The sequence below is a fragment of the Leptosomus discolor genome, chromosome 5, assembly GCF_034619465.1.
Source record: "Leptosomus discolor isolate bLepDis1 chromosome 5, bLepDis1.hap2, whole genome shotgun sequence".
In the NCBI taxonomy this organism is placed as follows: domain Eukaryota; kingdom Metazoa; phylum Chordata; class Aves; order Leptosomiformes; family Leptosomidae; genus Leptosomus; species Leptosomus discolor.
In genome coordinates, this window is record NC_141395.1 from 25,033,023 (window position 1) to 25,050,815 (window position 17,793).

Below are 17,793 nucleotides of genomic sequence, written 5' to 3' on the forward strand. Positions count from 1 at the left end.
TGGGCTTAATTAACAAAGTAATCACTAGTAAAGTATCATTTTAGTGGTTAACAGCCAACATCAGAAGCAGCTTAACTTTAAGATGGAGATAGTTGAAGTTATGACAAATAGCTAATATGTATAGAAATTATCAAGCATTTTACAGTATCTTAAGCAGACCTTTTCTCCTAGATATGCTGACTAATGGCCATGTCCAACTAAAAGCCAGGGGTTGGTTTGTTCTTAAGTTTGCTGTTGGTATAAACTGCAAAACTGAAAAGGTCAGTGGTCAAAAAATTAAGTTCCCTCAAACTCATTTATCACTGCTATAATAACAAATGGTGCAGGTTAACGTGACTTTCATGCCATTATTTTGCTAGTCAGAAACTAAAGTTCCAACCATTCTGCATATACAGACCTTGTAGGGGTTTTACCACTAGACAGACCTCAGAAGCTAAATAAAATTCACTCTACTGAATGGATACACAGTATCCATTTAACACTCACTCCTACACACACTACCAGAAGTTTAAGGCACAGAATACTATCCAGACTGTTAATTAAGGACTGTTGAAACAAAAGGGAGTGAAGAGGGAAGTAAAAATCAATTTCCTAAACTTGTATTTCAGCAGGACTTTGGAGTTAACCCACTAACTTCATAAAACAAATGCCACACAGTGCAGAGTTAAGGGTCTAATAGGAAAAAGAAAGTATTTATTGCTTATAAAAGTGAAAAACATAAAGCAGACCTTTATATGAAGAGGTAAGGTTAGTGAGGTGAAGCTGCAAATTGGGGAAGTGTCAACAGTCAGTATCAATATCTGGCCCCCAGATCAAAATAAAAAAAACCCTCAGAGTTACTTTATATCAATGAACATAAAATGCAAGTGTCTTCAGAGCCACACGGGAAAGTGAGAAATAACCTTCTGCAAGACAATGTGACCTTTAGGAACAGAAAAAAAAACCAGAATGCTCCATCACTTGACACTTTCCTTATCTAACACACTTCTTGCTACAGCAGTATGAGATAAGATGGCAGTTATTTGTGGATATATAGTTTTTGCAAAAACAGTAACACTATTTGAAATGGAAAAATTTAGCTCTCATCGCAAGCTTCAGATGTCGAAGTTCTTCACATTATAAAGTTATTGGATAATTCAACAAGTTACTCTTCGTATTTTGAAATTCATATACAGCTTTATAATTCTAGTAAAGCTGAATCTGAACAGGAATTCAGTTTCACAAGTGGCTATACATTTCTTGAAAATATATAGAAGTTAGCAAGATTTCTATAAGCACATTTGCAGTTCTCATTGTTTCATTGCTAGGATACATTTTTCTAAAAGGCAATTGAAATTTGGCTGACAACACCAAATAAGGAATGAAACAGGTCAAAGTTTACTTTTTAAGCAAATCAGGATAATTACTAGAAGCAAACAAGGGCCTGCGTAAAAATTAAACACTACCTCTATATTTGCACAGCAGAAGAAAGTGGCTGGTGCACTGCCACAGCAAGCTCGTTTATAAATGCTAATCAACATACTGACTTCTGGATTATATGCCATCCTGAAGCATAACCTTGGAATACCTAGTGCTGAACACCAGCTCGCTAACACGGCAAATTGCTCAACACCTCCTGCTCTTTTTCCATAATATACTCTTCTCTGAGATCCAGAACTTTTCCCACAAAAACATTTCCTACTTTCTGCCAAGGGCTAATTCATAGACTATTATTATCAAGCTTAAATGCTGAGTAACCAGGATCACAAGTGAAGTCACTATGAAAGTTAACACCAGCCTAATCATGGATTTTTCAAACTTACTTCATGGAATTAACCACATCTTAATAAAGAAGCATGGTCATGTACTACATTCTCTCCTATGAATAATTGCATGGATGGCCTCCTTTCCAACTGGCAACCAAACAGAATTCCTGTGGCAATGACATCCATTGCCTATATTGAAAAGTAATACGAGTAAGTTATTTTAAGCTTCTTGTAAATGTGATTTAGCAACTGGAAGTCTCAAGTATTGGCACGGTGCAAACTACTTACTCACCATACTACCACGTGAGCTCTTAAATTGAATTACTTGCTATGTCAAATGCAATTATGGAGAGGTATTCCTTTACGTTCACACAAAGCCACAAGATTGATTTCAGTCTACCATATAAGATATGCCAGTACACAGAGCAAAAGTTTCCTTAGAATATAAAATAAATCATTTAAGCCACAATAATCAAGTGTCCTCTGGACAGATCCACGCAAACAGTAAACAGTCAAAGTAACTGTTCTATGAAAGAAATTGCTCATTTGATTAGTAAATAATATTTTTTACCATATTTTGAGCTTCCAATTGCACATTTGCAGTACTCTAGTACATACTGGGTAGACAAGACCAGGCTTACACAACAACCAATGCCTAGTAGAGTTTTTGGTAACATAGTAAAGGTTATCAAAATACCCACAGTTTTCTAAGTTTGGAAGGCCGAAGGTACAAAGTTCATTAAACTAGTTATTTTAAATAACAAAATTCATATGCTGCATTTTTTCCATTAATGCAACTCCAAGGCAACCTGGAAATCAGACTTTTTTTCTTCTTGGAAAACTAACAGACACGACTTTCTAAATTCTTATCTGAAATGGCTAGGAAGTCTGTCCAAGTCTAATATTACACTCAGTCTATTACAATAGAATAGCTGAGCAAACTTCAGCAAAGTTTAATTCTAACATTAGCAAAGTAATTACTATACTATCTTCACGACACTGTCCTCAAGCTAAGAATTATCCCATCTCTAAGACTGCTGCTCCAGGTAAAGTCTCCACTAATTCCTACTTGTAGCAGCTTAATACATGTCCTGTGCCCTTGCTTTAATGTGCTTAACCCTCTGAACTTCCTCATCTGCACACACTCAGGCTGACATCCTCATTAACTGAGAACTCTAAGGCCAAAATTACAGCTACACAATCACAAACTCAACCAGAGCATCCCTTACAATCAAGGGGGGAAAGAGTTGTATCTTGAAGTAGTGCCTCAGTTATAGCTAATGAACTTAATCCCTATGCAATCCATAAAGAAACACTCAACATGTGTTAGAGCATTCGCTAGAAAAGTAGTCAGTTCTGTGGAAAATAAGTATTACGCAAACTTTGAGTCGAAGTACAGGATAAACAATATTAATGGGCATTTCCAGATGAATTATGTATATTTGTGTTTGTCAGGTATGTTACCCACATGAATATCCATGTCATTATGCTACCAAAGACAGAAGCCTTTCAAACAGAACTGAATTTCTATTGAGCAGCTCATTGCACAACCGCCAAAGCATTATATCTAGTAAACAAGGAGCTTACTCCATTATAGGTACCCTTCAGCATGTAAGTAATGTCACTAGAGAAAAGGTGGACCACATGCTTGTAAAACACAAGTACTGTAACATTTTTCAAACTGACAATTGTTTTCAATATAAGATTTCTCCAGCAATTGGGCAGCTGAGCTGCAATGAAGTGAAAGCCATAGCTGTTGCAGCAGGCTGACAGTGCCTAGACAACAATTCGCATTACAAATAAACAGGAAATACATGATTTACTTATCCCAGTTACTTTGAGGATCACAGTGTATATATCTTAGTAACTAATCCTATTTGCAAACTCAGAGAAAAAAATCCTCTCCCTCCTCCCTTCCCATTATTTTACTTGCTAAAGGTTTTTGGTTTGTTTCTGAAAAGTAGGTGTTCCTACAATTATTCATAGCCACAGATAGTAGTAAGGAAGTTAATAAAACACCCCACAAAATCAGAATATTATCAAAACAAATTATTACAGAAGGCAATTTTATGAGTATTTTTATCTAAAACACAAATTATGTTCTGTCTCATTACCTGCATCCACTTTAAGCTCACTTCAACATGGTAGGTTTCATGTATGATGATCTAATTTTAATGCTTAATTGAATACCTTTAAACTATAATGAAACTCCCAAGTCAATTTTCTGAGTAAAAAATACCAACACCACACTGATTCAAGAGGCTGCAATAAGGCTTCTGTTGAACCAGACACCCACAAGATCAGGAGGTAATCATGGACTTTTTATTTCCCTCAGATTGAAAAATAGCTGAGTTATAGGTTATTGGACTTCCCACAACTCTGTTTTACTAATCATATTTAGAAGTTTGTCTTTAAAGCTTGACATGCATATATACTAATGGCAATTTTTACTTCCAGGTTTAAACTCTCCATAGTTACACTACAATTTCTATACTGTTCACAAAGTATTCATGCAGTTTTTTAATTTTTAACTACTGCCTGCTCTTCTACAATATGTTGCTTTGATTTTCTGCATATGCAAAATATGCATTTAACATCATTTCAACAGCATCAGTTCCCAAAGTAGGGAATTGTAGTCCCCTGACTAAACGCCTTTTCTCTAAATAAGTGCTTCTCACACAAAAATTCAGCATTACTCATTCTAGAATATGAAGATTTTCATGATTACAGAAAAATAAACTTAAACTACAAGGAAGCCCTTACATTTAAGGCTCCAAAAGCTGTCTTGTTCTCCATTGCACTTTTTCTGTTCCAAGAATTTTCCCTCCAAAGCTATCCAATGACTATGTAAATTGGAGAGATTAATTTCAGTTAAGCCGTTTTCATAAAATAAAACTAAAAACATAGTAGTCATACTCATTTATTTCATTTTCAGGAAACATAAGCCTCTCCAACCTCTTTTTATCACCTCTCCAACCAAAGAACACTTCCATTTAATAGATTCCTTTATATAAAGATTAGCAGATATAAATACTAGCAAATCCTCTTTACCAAAGGGCAGTAACACAATTAGGTTACAGGTTATAATTTTTACACCTACATTTTAAAAGCAATAAAAACAGAGCAGAAGACCAGTGAAATCTGTTTCCCCTGTAAAGGCCATATAACATCAGACTCTTACCTGATCGCTTTTCGGTACCTTTGTTGTGGGTTTTCTACTAATTTAGCTACCATGGCAAAATCCAGAAGGCATGAGGTGAACACTCTGGGAAACTTATTAACAATAAAGCCTCGTAATACAACTTTAGGAATTTTTGGGGGGAGGAAGGTCTGTTTAGTTGGGGGGGAGGGGGGGGGCGGGGAGGGTGTTTCGGTTTTGGTTGGTTGGGGCAGGGGTTGTGTTTTGGTGGTGGTGGTTTTTAAGTTTTGCCTTGCAAGGCAGGAGATTAAGCCAACATCATAAGTAAACAGAACTTCCTTACAGAATGATTAAGTAGAGGAAACAACTTTCAGTGTTACAAACTCCGCAAAGAGCACAAGTTATCCAAGACTTTGAACCTTTTCCATTTTAAATTTGTCTTACAGAGATTAAGTGTTGATCCAGTTGAAGTAGATACCTGGCATACACCAGTTTTATACTGTTAACTCATCTACACAGCTCACAAAATGGGTGACCTCAAGACCACTGATAGGATTGATACATGACAAGATAAATTTTTTAGAGGAAAGAATGTCATGGAAGAAATACATAGTACAAAAATAAGATGGAGGAGGATGGGAAACAAGTTGAGGCATTTAAGATATAAACAATAATCTGTTACTTGATGAAAAAGTGAATCCAGACAAGATGGAAGTCCTTTTTACTACTTATGAACAAGACATTAAGTAACAGATTAAATATATAGTTGCCCTCAGTGCAATATCTAACACTTTTTATAATCCTAAAGTAGTAGTCAGCAATGAGTAGGTTAAAGCTTACATTTTCATTTTCTGACAAAATGGAATTACTTTACATAGATCTAGCAACACTAAAACAGTAGGTTTAAGTTAAACTACAAGGAGACAATTTATTCTCATATGCAGTCCTTTGTAATTTTGGGGTAAAGAAAATCTTGTGCGGTACCAGAAAAATGTATGAAAACAGAAGAATGGTAATTTCACCTCCTTCCACTCTTCAGCTATATGTAACAATCAAACTCAACTTGTAAAGATGCAAAAATCCTTCAGTGGACAATGACAGCTAGCTTTTCTTCAAGTTTTACTTACTATTTTTTTCTTTTGAGATTTTAAATCTTCCAGTGCATCATCTAAAAGAAGAACATCATACATTAGTTTTCAAATACAAATAAGAGATAATTTCAGCACACACTAAACATTGACTTTGCCCTGTGAGATCAGGAAAAGTTACGCACTGACCACCACCAATCCTACAACATCAGTAAACTTTGCATAAAATAAAGTTTTTATGTGAAAATAAGTAATTTTAAATGTTGAAACTGCTTATAAACTATAGCCCACTTATCACTTTACAGTTATAACTATTAAAAAGTTATGTACCATTTCCTCATTAAGCAAATCAATTCTAGCCAGTGCCCTGCTTTGACCTACATTAAAACTGGTACAACAATGGACCGAATACACTTAATCTCATGAGTCAAACTACAGAAAAAAGCTTGAGGTCTAAGTATTAATATATCTGAGTACCAGATTTGCTGGCTTCAGTATTTCACGTAAGCCTCTTAACACATGCTATTTTCAAATGCCAGGTCAATTCTGAGCTTCAAATCTCAATTTATTTCACCTTTTCAATACTTTCAGACTACGGGGGGGGGGGGGACACACAAAAAAAAAACCAACACAGTATTGTAAGAAAAGCTACCAGAAGGTCATTTTACTACTAAATGTTAAGAGACTCTGTTGCACCTAGTAGGCACAGCACCTAACCTTTCTAAAAGGAAGGGAAAGAAGTAAGGTCAAATGCACACGGGTTTTTCCTTTAAGTCAATGCTTGCACCTTGGCACTTGTGGAAAACTCACTGTAACAAACCATCATCTAATATAGAAGATACTCTCTTGATAAATCCATTTTCTACTACCACCTCCACAACAAGAAGAGTTTAACAAAAAAAACTTCACCTCACCTCTACTGGACAGCAGCAGTTCAATTTCTGTAAGGTATAGCTGGTTGTACCCATTTTTTTAAAAAAGAAAAAGCTTCATAGAACTACAAGAAACAAAACCAAAACCCACCAAACCACATATTTTTTTTTGTATCTTTATTTATATGATAAAATCATAGAATGTTTTGGGTTGGAAGGGACCTTAAAGATCATCTAGTTCCAGCCCCCATATATAAAGTATGCTATACACACTTTTTACAATTACTTCAGGAACACCACTGTTACTTGAAATTAAGGGAGCACAATCACTTGAACTTTTCCAGAATGCAGAAACCCATTTTGATAGAATAAACCACTTTATTAAATGTACAAAATACTAAAACTGGGAATGTACATAGTTGAACATTTATGCAATGAAAGGGTAATTACAACAATCCCTTTTAGTTAAGGCAAATAGGACATAGAACAGGACCACATTTAGCACTGGGCTGGACCACAAAAGATGGACAATTCCAGGAACTGTGCATCTTCAAATATATATCACCAAATTTTACATTTACATTAGAACACAGCCTCTCATGTAGCCCCACACAGATTAACACCTGGAAATGCTCTGCAATGCAGTATGGTATCATGCAGCCAAACTAATAGCACAATATGGTCAGCCATTAAGTTTCCTAAGAGAGAAGCTGCTTTTGGTACAGAAATGTCTAGAACATCTTCAAGCATAGCCTCCCAGAAAGCAATGCCACCAATTTAAGTGTGAGCATTTGTTTCTGATCACTTTACCTCCTGTATTCAACAAGAACGTTATGAAACACCTGCCCCTTCAAATGTGGCCAAATGGCAATTACTGCGAAGTACTCTCGAGAAACCAATAAATCTCATCTTAATTAAATGTACAGGAAAAAGAATTCACACTAGAGAAGTCAATACCTGCAAGATACCTCGCTTATTTTCCCCCACACTTTGGGACAAACCAGCCTAAATCTTCCTCAGCAGTTATTTGTCTGACCAGTCTGAAAAACTGAAATTCCATAATCGCTTTACATCACCTCTCCTAGTGTCTCACTAGGAATTTTCTTGTTCAGAGCATGGTTCCCAAAACTGGTGTATGCTGGTTATCCAGCATAGAGCTTTATAGCATTAAACAATCATCTGGAGTGACTCAATGTGTTTTATCAACCTATCCTAGAATAAAAGGCTAGCTCCGAGCCACTCAGTTGCCAGTTTACACTCTCAACTACGTTCTCTCCTGCTTTACCGCTGTAACTTTTGCACTGCACATTTGATTTCTCTTTTCCAAATACAGAAATTTTATCTTTGAGATAAACCAGTCCATTTTTACCCGATCTCTGGAACAATGTGGAAATAATTCCTTTTGGCATGTTCTAACATCTACTAAAACTCTTTATACACAGGTTCAACAGAAGCACCAGACTTCCTTGTATGCTAAAAACAGCAATAAAGACATTTAAGCAACCTAGAAAAACATACACTCCACTTTTTTTCTTATCCAGCCATGAAATGCAAATATATATTCACCTTAGAAATGAATCACATAGCACCATAGAATATATGGACAATTTTATTTCTACATAAAAATGTATGTCCTATGCTTGCATATCAAATGCAAACATTAAGTTTAAGAAAAATTCCAAAAGCGATGTTTAACTCGTAAGCTGTCACAAATTAAATACATCATGTTGTTCTGCAAGTCATAAAACATAGTGCAACATTGAGGTTTTCCTGTATTATTGCTCACATCACCATGAGATATTGTTACAGGCTGGACTGCTTTCAAAGAAAGTCTCAAATGAATTCTAACTATTGCAGACAAGTGCCACAGATACAGTTTTTAAAATTTTGCATTAGAATGAATCTGCATGTTCTTTAACAACTTTCTATAAAATTTCAACACCTGTATTACTTTTTGGTTTTGTTACATGATTCCCAACTGTCCTTCACCCTCAAAACAGCACAAAACCACCTGCTTATCCCTTTTCCACTCTGGAAAACATAAGCATACTTTGGAGAACTTGGGAGAGAAAAGCTATCTTGACAAATAAAATTAAATACGCCTGCTATAAATCTCTTCTCTTATACATAAAGATAACAGATTAAGACTGCTGGAATACTTTAAGATGCAAGTATTAAGAGAACTACTACTATTGTTTATGTTTCCTTTCCCTCACTCCTACTTCTACACTACATTTTATTTCATTACACCTCAAAGCCTGCAAAGACAGGAGAAAGTTACCACAATTTTGTAAGTGAAGTGAAAGATTAAGCAGTTTCCTTCCTGTTCTTTCAAGAATTGTGTGGTAGAAACAACAGTTTAGCTAATGCCACCCATTCCAGCATCAACCAAAAGGCAACTGTATTTTCCTGGAAGCCAAATTATCCAAAATATTTACATTTTCATAGCAAGCATCATTCCCAACTAGTTCCATATTCTAAAAAGAGACAGAAAAAATACTTACTATTCCTTTCTGTCCTTTTGGAAAAGAAAAAAATGAGCAGTGTTCTTATAAACCAGATTCTTTAAAACAGAAAGAAGAATTATATTAATTAAAATATATTACAGTAACCATTTCTGAAGTCATTCAGCAAACAGAAGACTCACCAGATGAGATTTTAACTTTGTGAATACAAAACAGAAATCTTCAAACAGTATATGTATAGAAAACTACAAATTAAATTAGCAATTGTCAACAAGACATTAACATTGATCTAAATAAAATCCTCCTGTCTAAAATTTAACCAAGTATTACTATAGGTAGAAATACTAAGGAGCAGCAAGTAACATCACGGCTTGCTAAAATGTTCAGTGGGAACTTTTTAAAATCAAGGTATGTGCAGCTAACTGAAAATTACTTCATCATCACTTCTTATCTGATAAATTTATGACACATGTTATCCAGAAAACCAAACTTACTAGCTAAGGCCCAAAATTAAGACCCAGAAGATTTGTGGGAAGAATTCAATATCAATGAAAGCCATGAGATACAGCTATTGTACAAATGCTCTCCCAAACAGTTAACTGACCCGACTCCTGGCAATTTTAAAGAGCTCTGAATCCACTCAGTTTCTGTAGGGTTTCAGCTGACTTAGCTCAAACAATGGAGCAGTTTATCTGTGCCTAAGATAAAGTAAAACTGATCTATGATCATTACACATTTGAAAGGTCTCTCCGCAATCATCACAACTTCACTCGGTTTAAAGCTTAGAATTGCTTATAATTATTAAGTTAACCCTTTTCCTGGCAAGGTATTTGGCCTAAGCCAACTGGCAAATCTCATACTTCAAGCCCTTCCAAGCATCTTAACCAAAACTCTCCTAAATGCTGAGCCTAAAGTAGCAAAGTTTCATCAGAAAAAAAGTAAATTCTTAAATTCTATAAAGATTCTCCAAATAACAGCTAGTGTTAAGAAAGCTGGCAAAAGGCTGTAAAATTTCAAATAGAGTTTTGACTTAATTCTTAAGAACATCTTCTGCGTTAATATAATGTCTGCCTGTTCAAAATGCTTTCAAGTATTAACATCACAACCTGAGTTAGGTAAGTTCAACAAGACAACTGGAAAGAAAGAGTAACCTATCCAAAGTCAGAGAAACAGAGAAAGTTTAACTATTCCACATTCAAAGGTGTGCTGTAATAACTACTGTAAGAATACAAATAGCTTTGCCCACTTACACAATGCAAGATGTGTCTCTTCATAAAGTAAAAAAAGAAATAATTTGGGTTTGAATTGCCTTAAAGACTCTGTTACACAGGCAAAAGTATTATTTCTTTTTTACTTTATGTTTAATAGTCTTCCACCTAAAGCTGCATTTTAAGATAACAGATATATGGTAGGACTTCATGAAATAAAAACATTTCCTCTTTAAGAACTGAGGTGAAAGTTTAATAGCAGACCATCTCAGACCACTTTTACAAAAATGTATTTCCCTGAAAATCAGAACATGTAAGATGAAACAGAATCTAATTCAAATGAAAATCATTTCAAGAAGAGCGTCCTTCTAACATGCTAATATATTTCTTTGACTTCTCAGATATTTCAATATACATTTAAAATTAAGGATGCTGATTCCTAGAACTTAACTCACTCTACCAGCATCAGTAACTTGCTGAGACCCTGAGGGAATGACCTAAAACAGAAGTAAGTTGGTGACTGACTGCAATCTGGAAAAGGCAGACATATTCCAGTTTGACTAGGACTGAAAAATCTCTAGAGCTATTACTGGGTGGCACCAGGCATTCAGCATGGAGTCACCTCTTGACCGACAACAAAGACAAGCTGGCAGTTGCTTGCCATTCATATCTGCCAAAAAAAGCTGAAGGGGAATAGCTTAAGAGAAAAATCAGACAGTTGCAAGTCGTAAGAGAACAACAGCCTAATCCTAAATGTTAGTAACCCAATATCTAATTCAGAATTTTATAGAAAAACACCTTTCAGAAAAAAAAAAAACAAACAAAACAAGAATTTGAGGACAACTATGTTTGAGCCTGATGAATGCCACACCACAGTGCTAGAAGCTATCACCTTCAGTAATACAAGTTTTCATTTCAACACTAATCCTGATGCACCTAAGCGAAAGGACGCTGGTAATATTTCCTCTTCTACAAGCCTCCCCTGTTGGCATAAGCAAGCCTCACATGCTAATGACAAAGACTTTCAAATCCTTGTCCTTAAGAATAAAATCAATTCATATTGCTGCCAAAGTTTAACTTGAGCTTTAATTTCTGTATTAATCCTTTCCAGTCAAGATATTGCTGCCCATGTATCTTCTCCACAGGACTCCGTGACAGCAGCATATTAGTACATTACGCATAACACAGTATGACATACAAAAAGCATCTTCGAGTATTTTGCATGTTATGTTATGCTGACCCACAGTAATCAAACTCACAAAGCCTTAAATATTTATACATTTGACTTTGCCTTTCATGTCTAAAGCTAGGACACTGACAATTCGTGTTTTTATACAAAGATGCTGTACAAATATGGATAGTATTTACGATGTTCATTTCAGCAAATTAGTAAATGCACTGTGCTTCCCACTGGTAGGAAAAATGCTCAGCAGGCTGCTTCTCCTCCTTGATGCTCTGATGGAAGTGGAGGCAGGGAAGCAGCTGTTTAGTGAGGTAGGAGCCCATTTTGTCATTTTTACAAAATTATTTTTCTTAGAAAACAAAAGCCACTCGTGAGGATGGGCAGCCAATTAGCTCAGTGGAACAAGAAATTAGACAATACTTTCTCCTATTCACATCCAGTGACTTTAGGATATTTTCTGGTTGAAGAAAACAGTGAATGATTTTGCAGAAAATCAGCTAATTATGTAAAACTAGTCCTCAACATACTTAGGCTGATGACCTTTCAAGTCACTTTTGTGTTAAGTCACCTAATACATAAAAGTCAGTTTCTCCATTCATTCATGTATTTTTTCCCCCAATTTTATATACTGCATTTTACATACAGGTGACATACCTTAGGCAACTTTCATATAGTAGCCTTACTTTTCCAAATAGCAATAGAAATAAAACCCAAGACAATACTCTTCAGCTTAAATTACACTACTTTGCAGCTGTTCAGACACAGGTGTCTCTAGCCCTAGCATAATTTCGATAAGCCAAGTATCTTTTGATGGTAAGACTCAGTTCTACACTAAACCCAGACCCATGAGACATTTCACTTAAAGAAAGTGTCCGCCTAACTACTTGGCTTTATTTTAAAAGGAAAAAAAAAATCAGCAAGTTATGACAAGTCAAGGATTGTCAAAAGCAAACCCAAACCCCTGCTGAGATATATTTTCCAACTCCTTTTATCAGAGACAGCAGTTATAAAAAAAAGCATATTTACTTACATCAATGGAAATGCAAAAAATGGAACTGTCATAATCAACCTTGCTGTCCATTCATCAGGAAGACACCACAAATATACAATTAAGCAGGTGATAAGGTAAATAAGTGAAGAGTAGAGAAGCAGTCTTCCAACCCATAGTTTCTGTAGCCTCTGATTTTTTTCTCTAAATTCTTCTAATGCCTGTATTTCCTGTAAATAAATAGGGTTCAACCTTATTAGTGAAATTAGTACGCGATTTTACTAAGCTGCCTTTAAATGTTTGCTAAAGTTAGCCATATCAATACTTGATCAGAAAAGTCAAGCAACTTCTTGATAAATGACAACATTTGCCCAAAGATAACGTTCATAGCATAAATACATCACGCTATCAAGGTTATGATATGGGCCACTTGCACTGTATTAGCAGAAGCACAATGCTATTGGGAAGAAATATTACAAATCAGCATTTTTTCATATTTGTAATGCATTAGTGTATTTAGGACAACTGGAAAATGCTAATCTCTTACAAATGGCAGTCTTTATGATCACATAAATCACTATCAATCACACTTCGCATCCTGAAACTTTCATCAGGTACCTGTGGAATTTCAAACACTTCTAATACTTGTCTACTAATATGGGAAATTGCTGAAATCTCTCCATTTCACATGTTTTCATTTCAGTATTTTCCCCACATTAAGAGTGAAATCCTGAACATTTGAATGATGCTTTTGGCAAAATAATGCGACCAAGCAATGCTCTGCTACATTACCATTTTGATCGCATTTCAAGTGACAACAGGAGTACTCACACTTTCATTAAAAGGAAGACAAAAAATATCAACAGCATATTTCAAAACAGTTAATTTCCCCATAGAGTACAGACATCTGTCACAAATGCTGGCTAAAAAAAAAAAATCACATTGATTATTGAACCATCTATTCAGTTATTCTGCCCCTGACCTTACTTACTACCACTACAGTTACAACTCTTACACTTAAAATCATAGATTGAAGCTTTTCTAATGAGCCTGATGAATGGAACTTTGCATTAGTGACATTTTCCATTACATGGGAGTTTAGCCATTAGTTATAATTAAATTGTGTACAACCCAACTTCCCATTCATTCCCATTTCAGGCTCTCTAAATAAATATTTAAACTGTAGTTTCTCACTATCTATTTTAGAGTATGAGGTTTTTTAAATGACTAATAGCAAGGGGAAAAAAGTAGCAGTCCATTCTGAAACTCAAAATCTCTAGTACATCCAACTGGAATAATTATCAAAATAATTTAAAATTCCATGACAGTATTTTACCTAATGTGAAAGAAATACGTGGCCAGCAAAAACGACGCATATTGCTAAACAACAAAAAAAAAACCACCAAAAAGCAAACACATACCTTATCAATTTTTTCTAATAGTTCTACAGTGGAAGGCTTTGCCTGCTTACAAGGGAAAGAACGAAGAAGTTACTCTCACTAAGAAAAAGTCAATATTTTGAGGATTACTGTACATTATCAGTTTCCTAACAAAAAGACATGTTCATAATAGATTAATATATTATCTATTTTACATAAAGGTAAGAAGATTTCCTATTTTAATAGTAACAAATAGAAGTGATTATAATGAATCACTATTTTACAGTTGGTATTACTATTAACTGAAGGCTCCTCTCCTACACCACAAAAGATTAAAACCTATAAAGCATGTACAGACATAACAGACGTGTGGATGGGAAGTAAAACAATGAGAGAATTGATGAGTGGCAGGCATAGGCAAAAACAAAGAGAATATACACCGGAAGCCCTAACTTGAGAACTTAAGCTTTTTATTACTATTCATTCCACACAAAGACATATGCTCTAAATAAATTACAAGCAATTGAAAGTAAGCATTATCATCTTCAGTAAAACTCCATTTAGGAGCAACTTTGAACCCACCTTCTAGGAATCTTTTCTAATTTCTGAGAAATATAAAGCCACTATTTCCCCTCACCCTTCAGGCCACAAATTCAGAAACCACAGCCCACACTGCATCCCCATGAAAGTAACTTACTTTCTATCACACAAAGCTTACATTTCACCAAAACTTTTGCCTTTAAAGGAGTTTCCTATGGGAGGCTCTGAAATCAATTGATAATATGCAAAGGCAAACCTAGACTCAAACAACTCACACCTGTCAGAAGAGTAGTCAAAAACCTCATGCCTCTTCCTCAAATTCAGTACACCATTCAACAATATTCAAGCCAATAAAAATGGTTAGGAAGAAAGACTTGCATCCATAGCTACCAAAATATCTGTTAAAACAGACACAAAATAATATTCTGAATGTGTCCATTTTGACTTACAATAGTCACCAACCTTTCAAGTCACAGATGCTGCTGTATCTATCCTGATGAAGCACCGCAAAACTATTTAGATTTACAGAAGGAGTTAAAACTCTATTTTTTGTAAGTTAGCCAAACTAGTGCCAGGCCTGGTACTGCAAAGGAAATAAACGACAGCTGCACAGTTTCACAGTTTAGGGATTTGGCAGAGAATATTTTTGGTCATTATGTCTCACTACTGGACTTTTAAGCGACACATCAGTGGGAAAAGTTTAGCATTAACATTCAAACAGCATTAACAGTCAACCAATAGGCATTAAGAAACACGCCCTACATAGTCCCATCTTCTAGACTAAAGATTATTATACTGTTACACAATTTTACTTACCCTCCATCTTGAAATTAATCCACCCATCTTCAATTGTGGACAAATGTTGGCAGAATTATCAATCTTCTACAAGAACTCACAGCTAGAAGTGAAGCATTAAGCACTTAGGAGCAATCTAACAGCATAGTCCAAGATTCATTAATCTATTCCACTATCTAAAAGGAATCAAAATACCACATAAAGCCATTTCCTAGTGTCACCAGTTAAGGCTGGGCTGGCCACCAAGCGACTGACACATGCTCTTTATTAACCCCTCTCCCTTCCCAGAAGGGGAACGGAAAGAGAACAAGGGAGAGAGGGGCTTACGGTTCGGGAAAAAAGAAACTAACACAGCTTTAATGAAATAATAACAATAAAAGGAAAATATAACACTATTAATAAGAAAACGATGAAATATATACAAAACAAATATCAAACCTCCCCCGATCACATCACCACTAATGCTGCAGGGCAGGCACTGGGAAAAGTCCCAGACCAGACTCAGAGGCAGACGGGAACTGGATTCGGGAATGCACAGACTGGGATCAAAGGCAGAAGAACAGACAGAGTCCTCCTCAGATGCCAGCCACAGAAGAGCTTGACTCTTGTGATCCCTCAGATTTATACCAAGTATGACGTATATGGAATGGGACACTTTCTTGGTCAGGTTTGGGTCACCTGTCCTGTCCACTCCTCCCCACAAGTGTGACCCTTTTACTTACAACACTTCAACGTGCCACACAACATTTAGCAGTGACCTTGGTTTCTATAGGAGCAAGTATAAGCAAGAGCCTTTCTGCATACCATTCCTTAGCAGTAACTATAAACATCGAGCACTATCACTACTAGAAGCTGCCACTGTCTGGAAAAATACACTGTTAACTTTGAAAGTGCAGCCACCTAGAAGAGACTTAGCTGAAAATTAAAATCATTGAACAGAGAATTGGTTCTGTTCTAGCTCAAACTAGGACACCTAGTTATCTACCTACACGGTATTTTAAAATCCAGTCTTCTGTTTCATAGGCCACCTTGTGAGCGAGTTAATCAGCCTTGATGTGGCCAAAATTATTTTTACTTTGGAAGTATTTAACCAGAGGGGAGTCCTCAAAAATAGAGGCACAAAATAACTGCTAAAAAGCCACCAAAATCCTCCAGCAGAAAAACACAATTTTAAAAACTTATTATTAAGCAGAATTATTTAAGAAACTGATTTCCAATTATATCCTCTGCTGCTCACAAGCATAACTTAATGTTCCTTTTCAGCTGTCACTCCAGGCAGTAACACCCTACTATTTGTGAGAAAGTTCATCTCCAATAAATCTACTGCCTTTTCATGCTCTCATCAACAAGAACAAATGAGATACCACTGTTGTTCTTCCTTTGTATGATCAGTTTTAAGTTCAAATAATCAGAGATTTCACTTGCTCTCGGAAAGCACTACATTGGCAGGCCTTACCTGCACACAACATACAGTGCAGTCACTGGCACATCAAAAGGCCCTAAAGCAATTCCAAAAGTGCAAAAGTAGCTCACCTCACCCTACACAAGCCTGGAATCCATGAACAACACTAATTTGATGATCTGGGTCTAGGGTCCTGAAACAGAAGTGAGCAACTTTGCATTAGCACGTAGTTTGGAATCAATTGACTTTGAACCTTAGGATGGCAGAATTTCTCTCCAGTCGCTTAATTTACAAGTTTTTATACAGTGAATAAAAAAAAGTGACGGGTTCATAGCAACCCCAACAGTAAACTAATGCTCAGTCCCACCTAGGACTCAAACCTTTTTAACTCTGGAACAGAAGAGTAAGACTTACTAAAACAAAGCACCACTGATCCAGCTAGCCAGAAATATAAGTGATTATCCTGTTTATTAAGATACCTTTGGCCAAAAATTGAAAGATAAAGAAACTAATCTAAATCCAAATTTGTTTCCAAAATCTCTGAGGCTGTCAGAACAAAGTAATATAACACAGGATACACAATGCTCACTAGCACAGATGCTACTGTAGTATGGTAAGCTCTTCACCTTTTAAGAAAGCCAAGTACTTCAGAACCCAGAACTATAGGCCCTGTGATTTCAAAAACCAACCCTTAAAGAGAAAGAAATCCATATTTGAAATGTCGCCATAATGAAGCTAGAACAGATGGACAAATTGGCTCTACTGCTGCCAAATTGCTAACACAAAGGGGTGAGCTACTGAAAAAAACCACAATTACCCCTTGGACTCGAGTAAATTCTCAAAATAATCACTACTACAGCATCTCATCTCAGTAAAACAGCAGCGATATTTTTATTTTTCAAACACACAATCTAACACTGAGAATTTTATACAATTGTCACTCCGCAGTTACAGGCAAGTTTTTGCATGACAGGTATTGCAGTAGATTG

General features: G+C 35.8%; 1 protein-coding gene across 2 annotated transcripts in view; it reads right to left on the reverse strand.

Annotated features, from left to right (window-relative positions):
• The window catches only part of LNPK (lunapark, ER junction formation factor), a 38,944-nt gene extending 23,494 nt beyond the window's left edge, over window positions 1-15,450 (reverse strand). The window contains exons 1-5 of one of the 2 annotated variants that reach the window (XM_009947436.2): window positions 15,424-15,450; window positions 14,110-14,151; window positions 12,731-12,918; window positions 9,349-9,407; window positions 6,012-6,052 (exon numbers count right to left, since the gene is read on the reverse strand). In XM_009947436.2, coding sequence (XP_009945738.1) covers window positions 6,012-6,052; window positions 9,349-9,407; window positions 12,731-12,918; window positions 14,110-14,151; window positions 15,424-15,450 — 357 coding nt within the window. Of the gene's footprint in view, window positions 1-6,011; window positions 6,053-9,348; window positions 9,408-12,730; window positions 12,919-14,109; window positions 14,155-15,423 lie in introns of both variants that reach the window. The other variant, XM_086465365.1, reaches the window with a different exon arrangement.
• Between the last annotated feature and the right edge of the window lie 2,343 nt (window positions 15,451-17,793).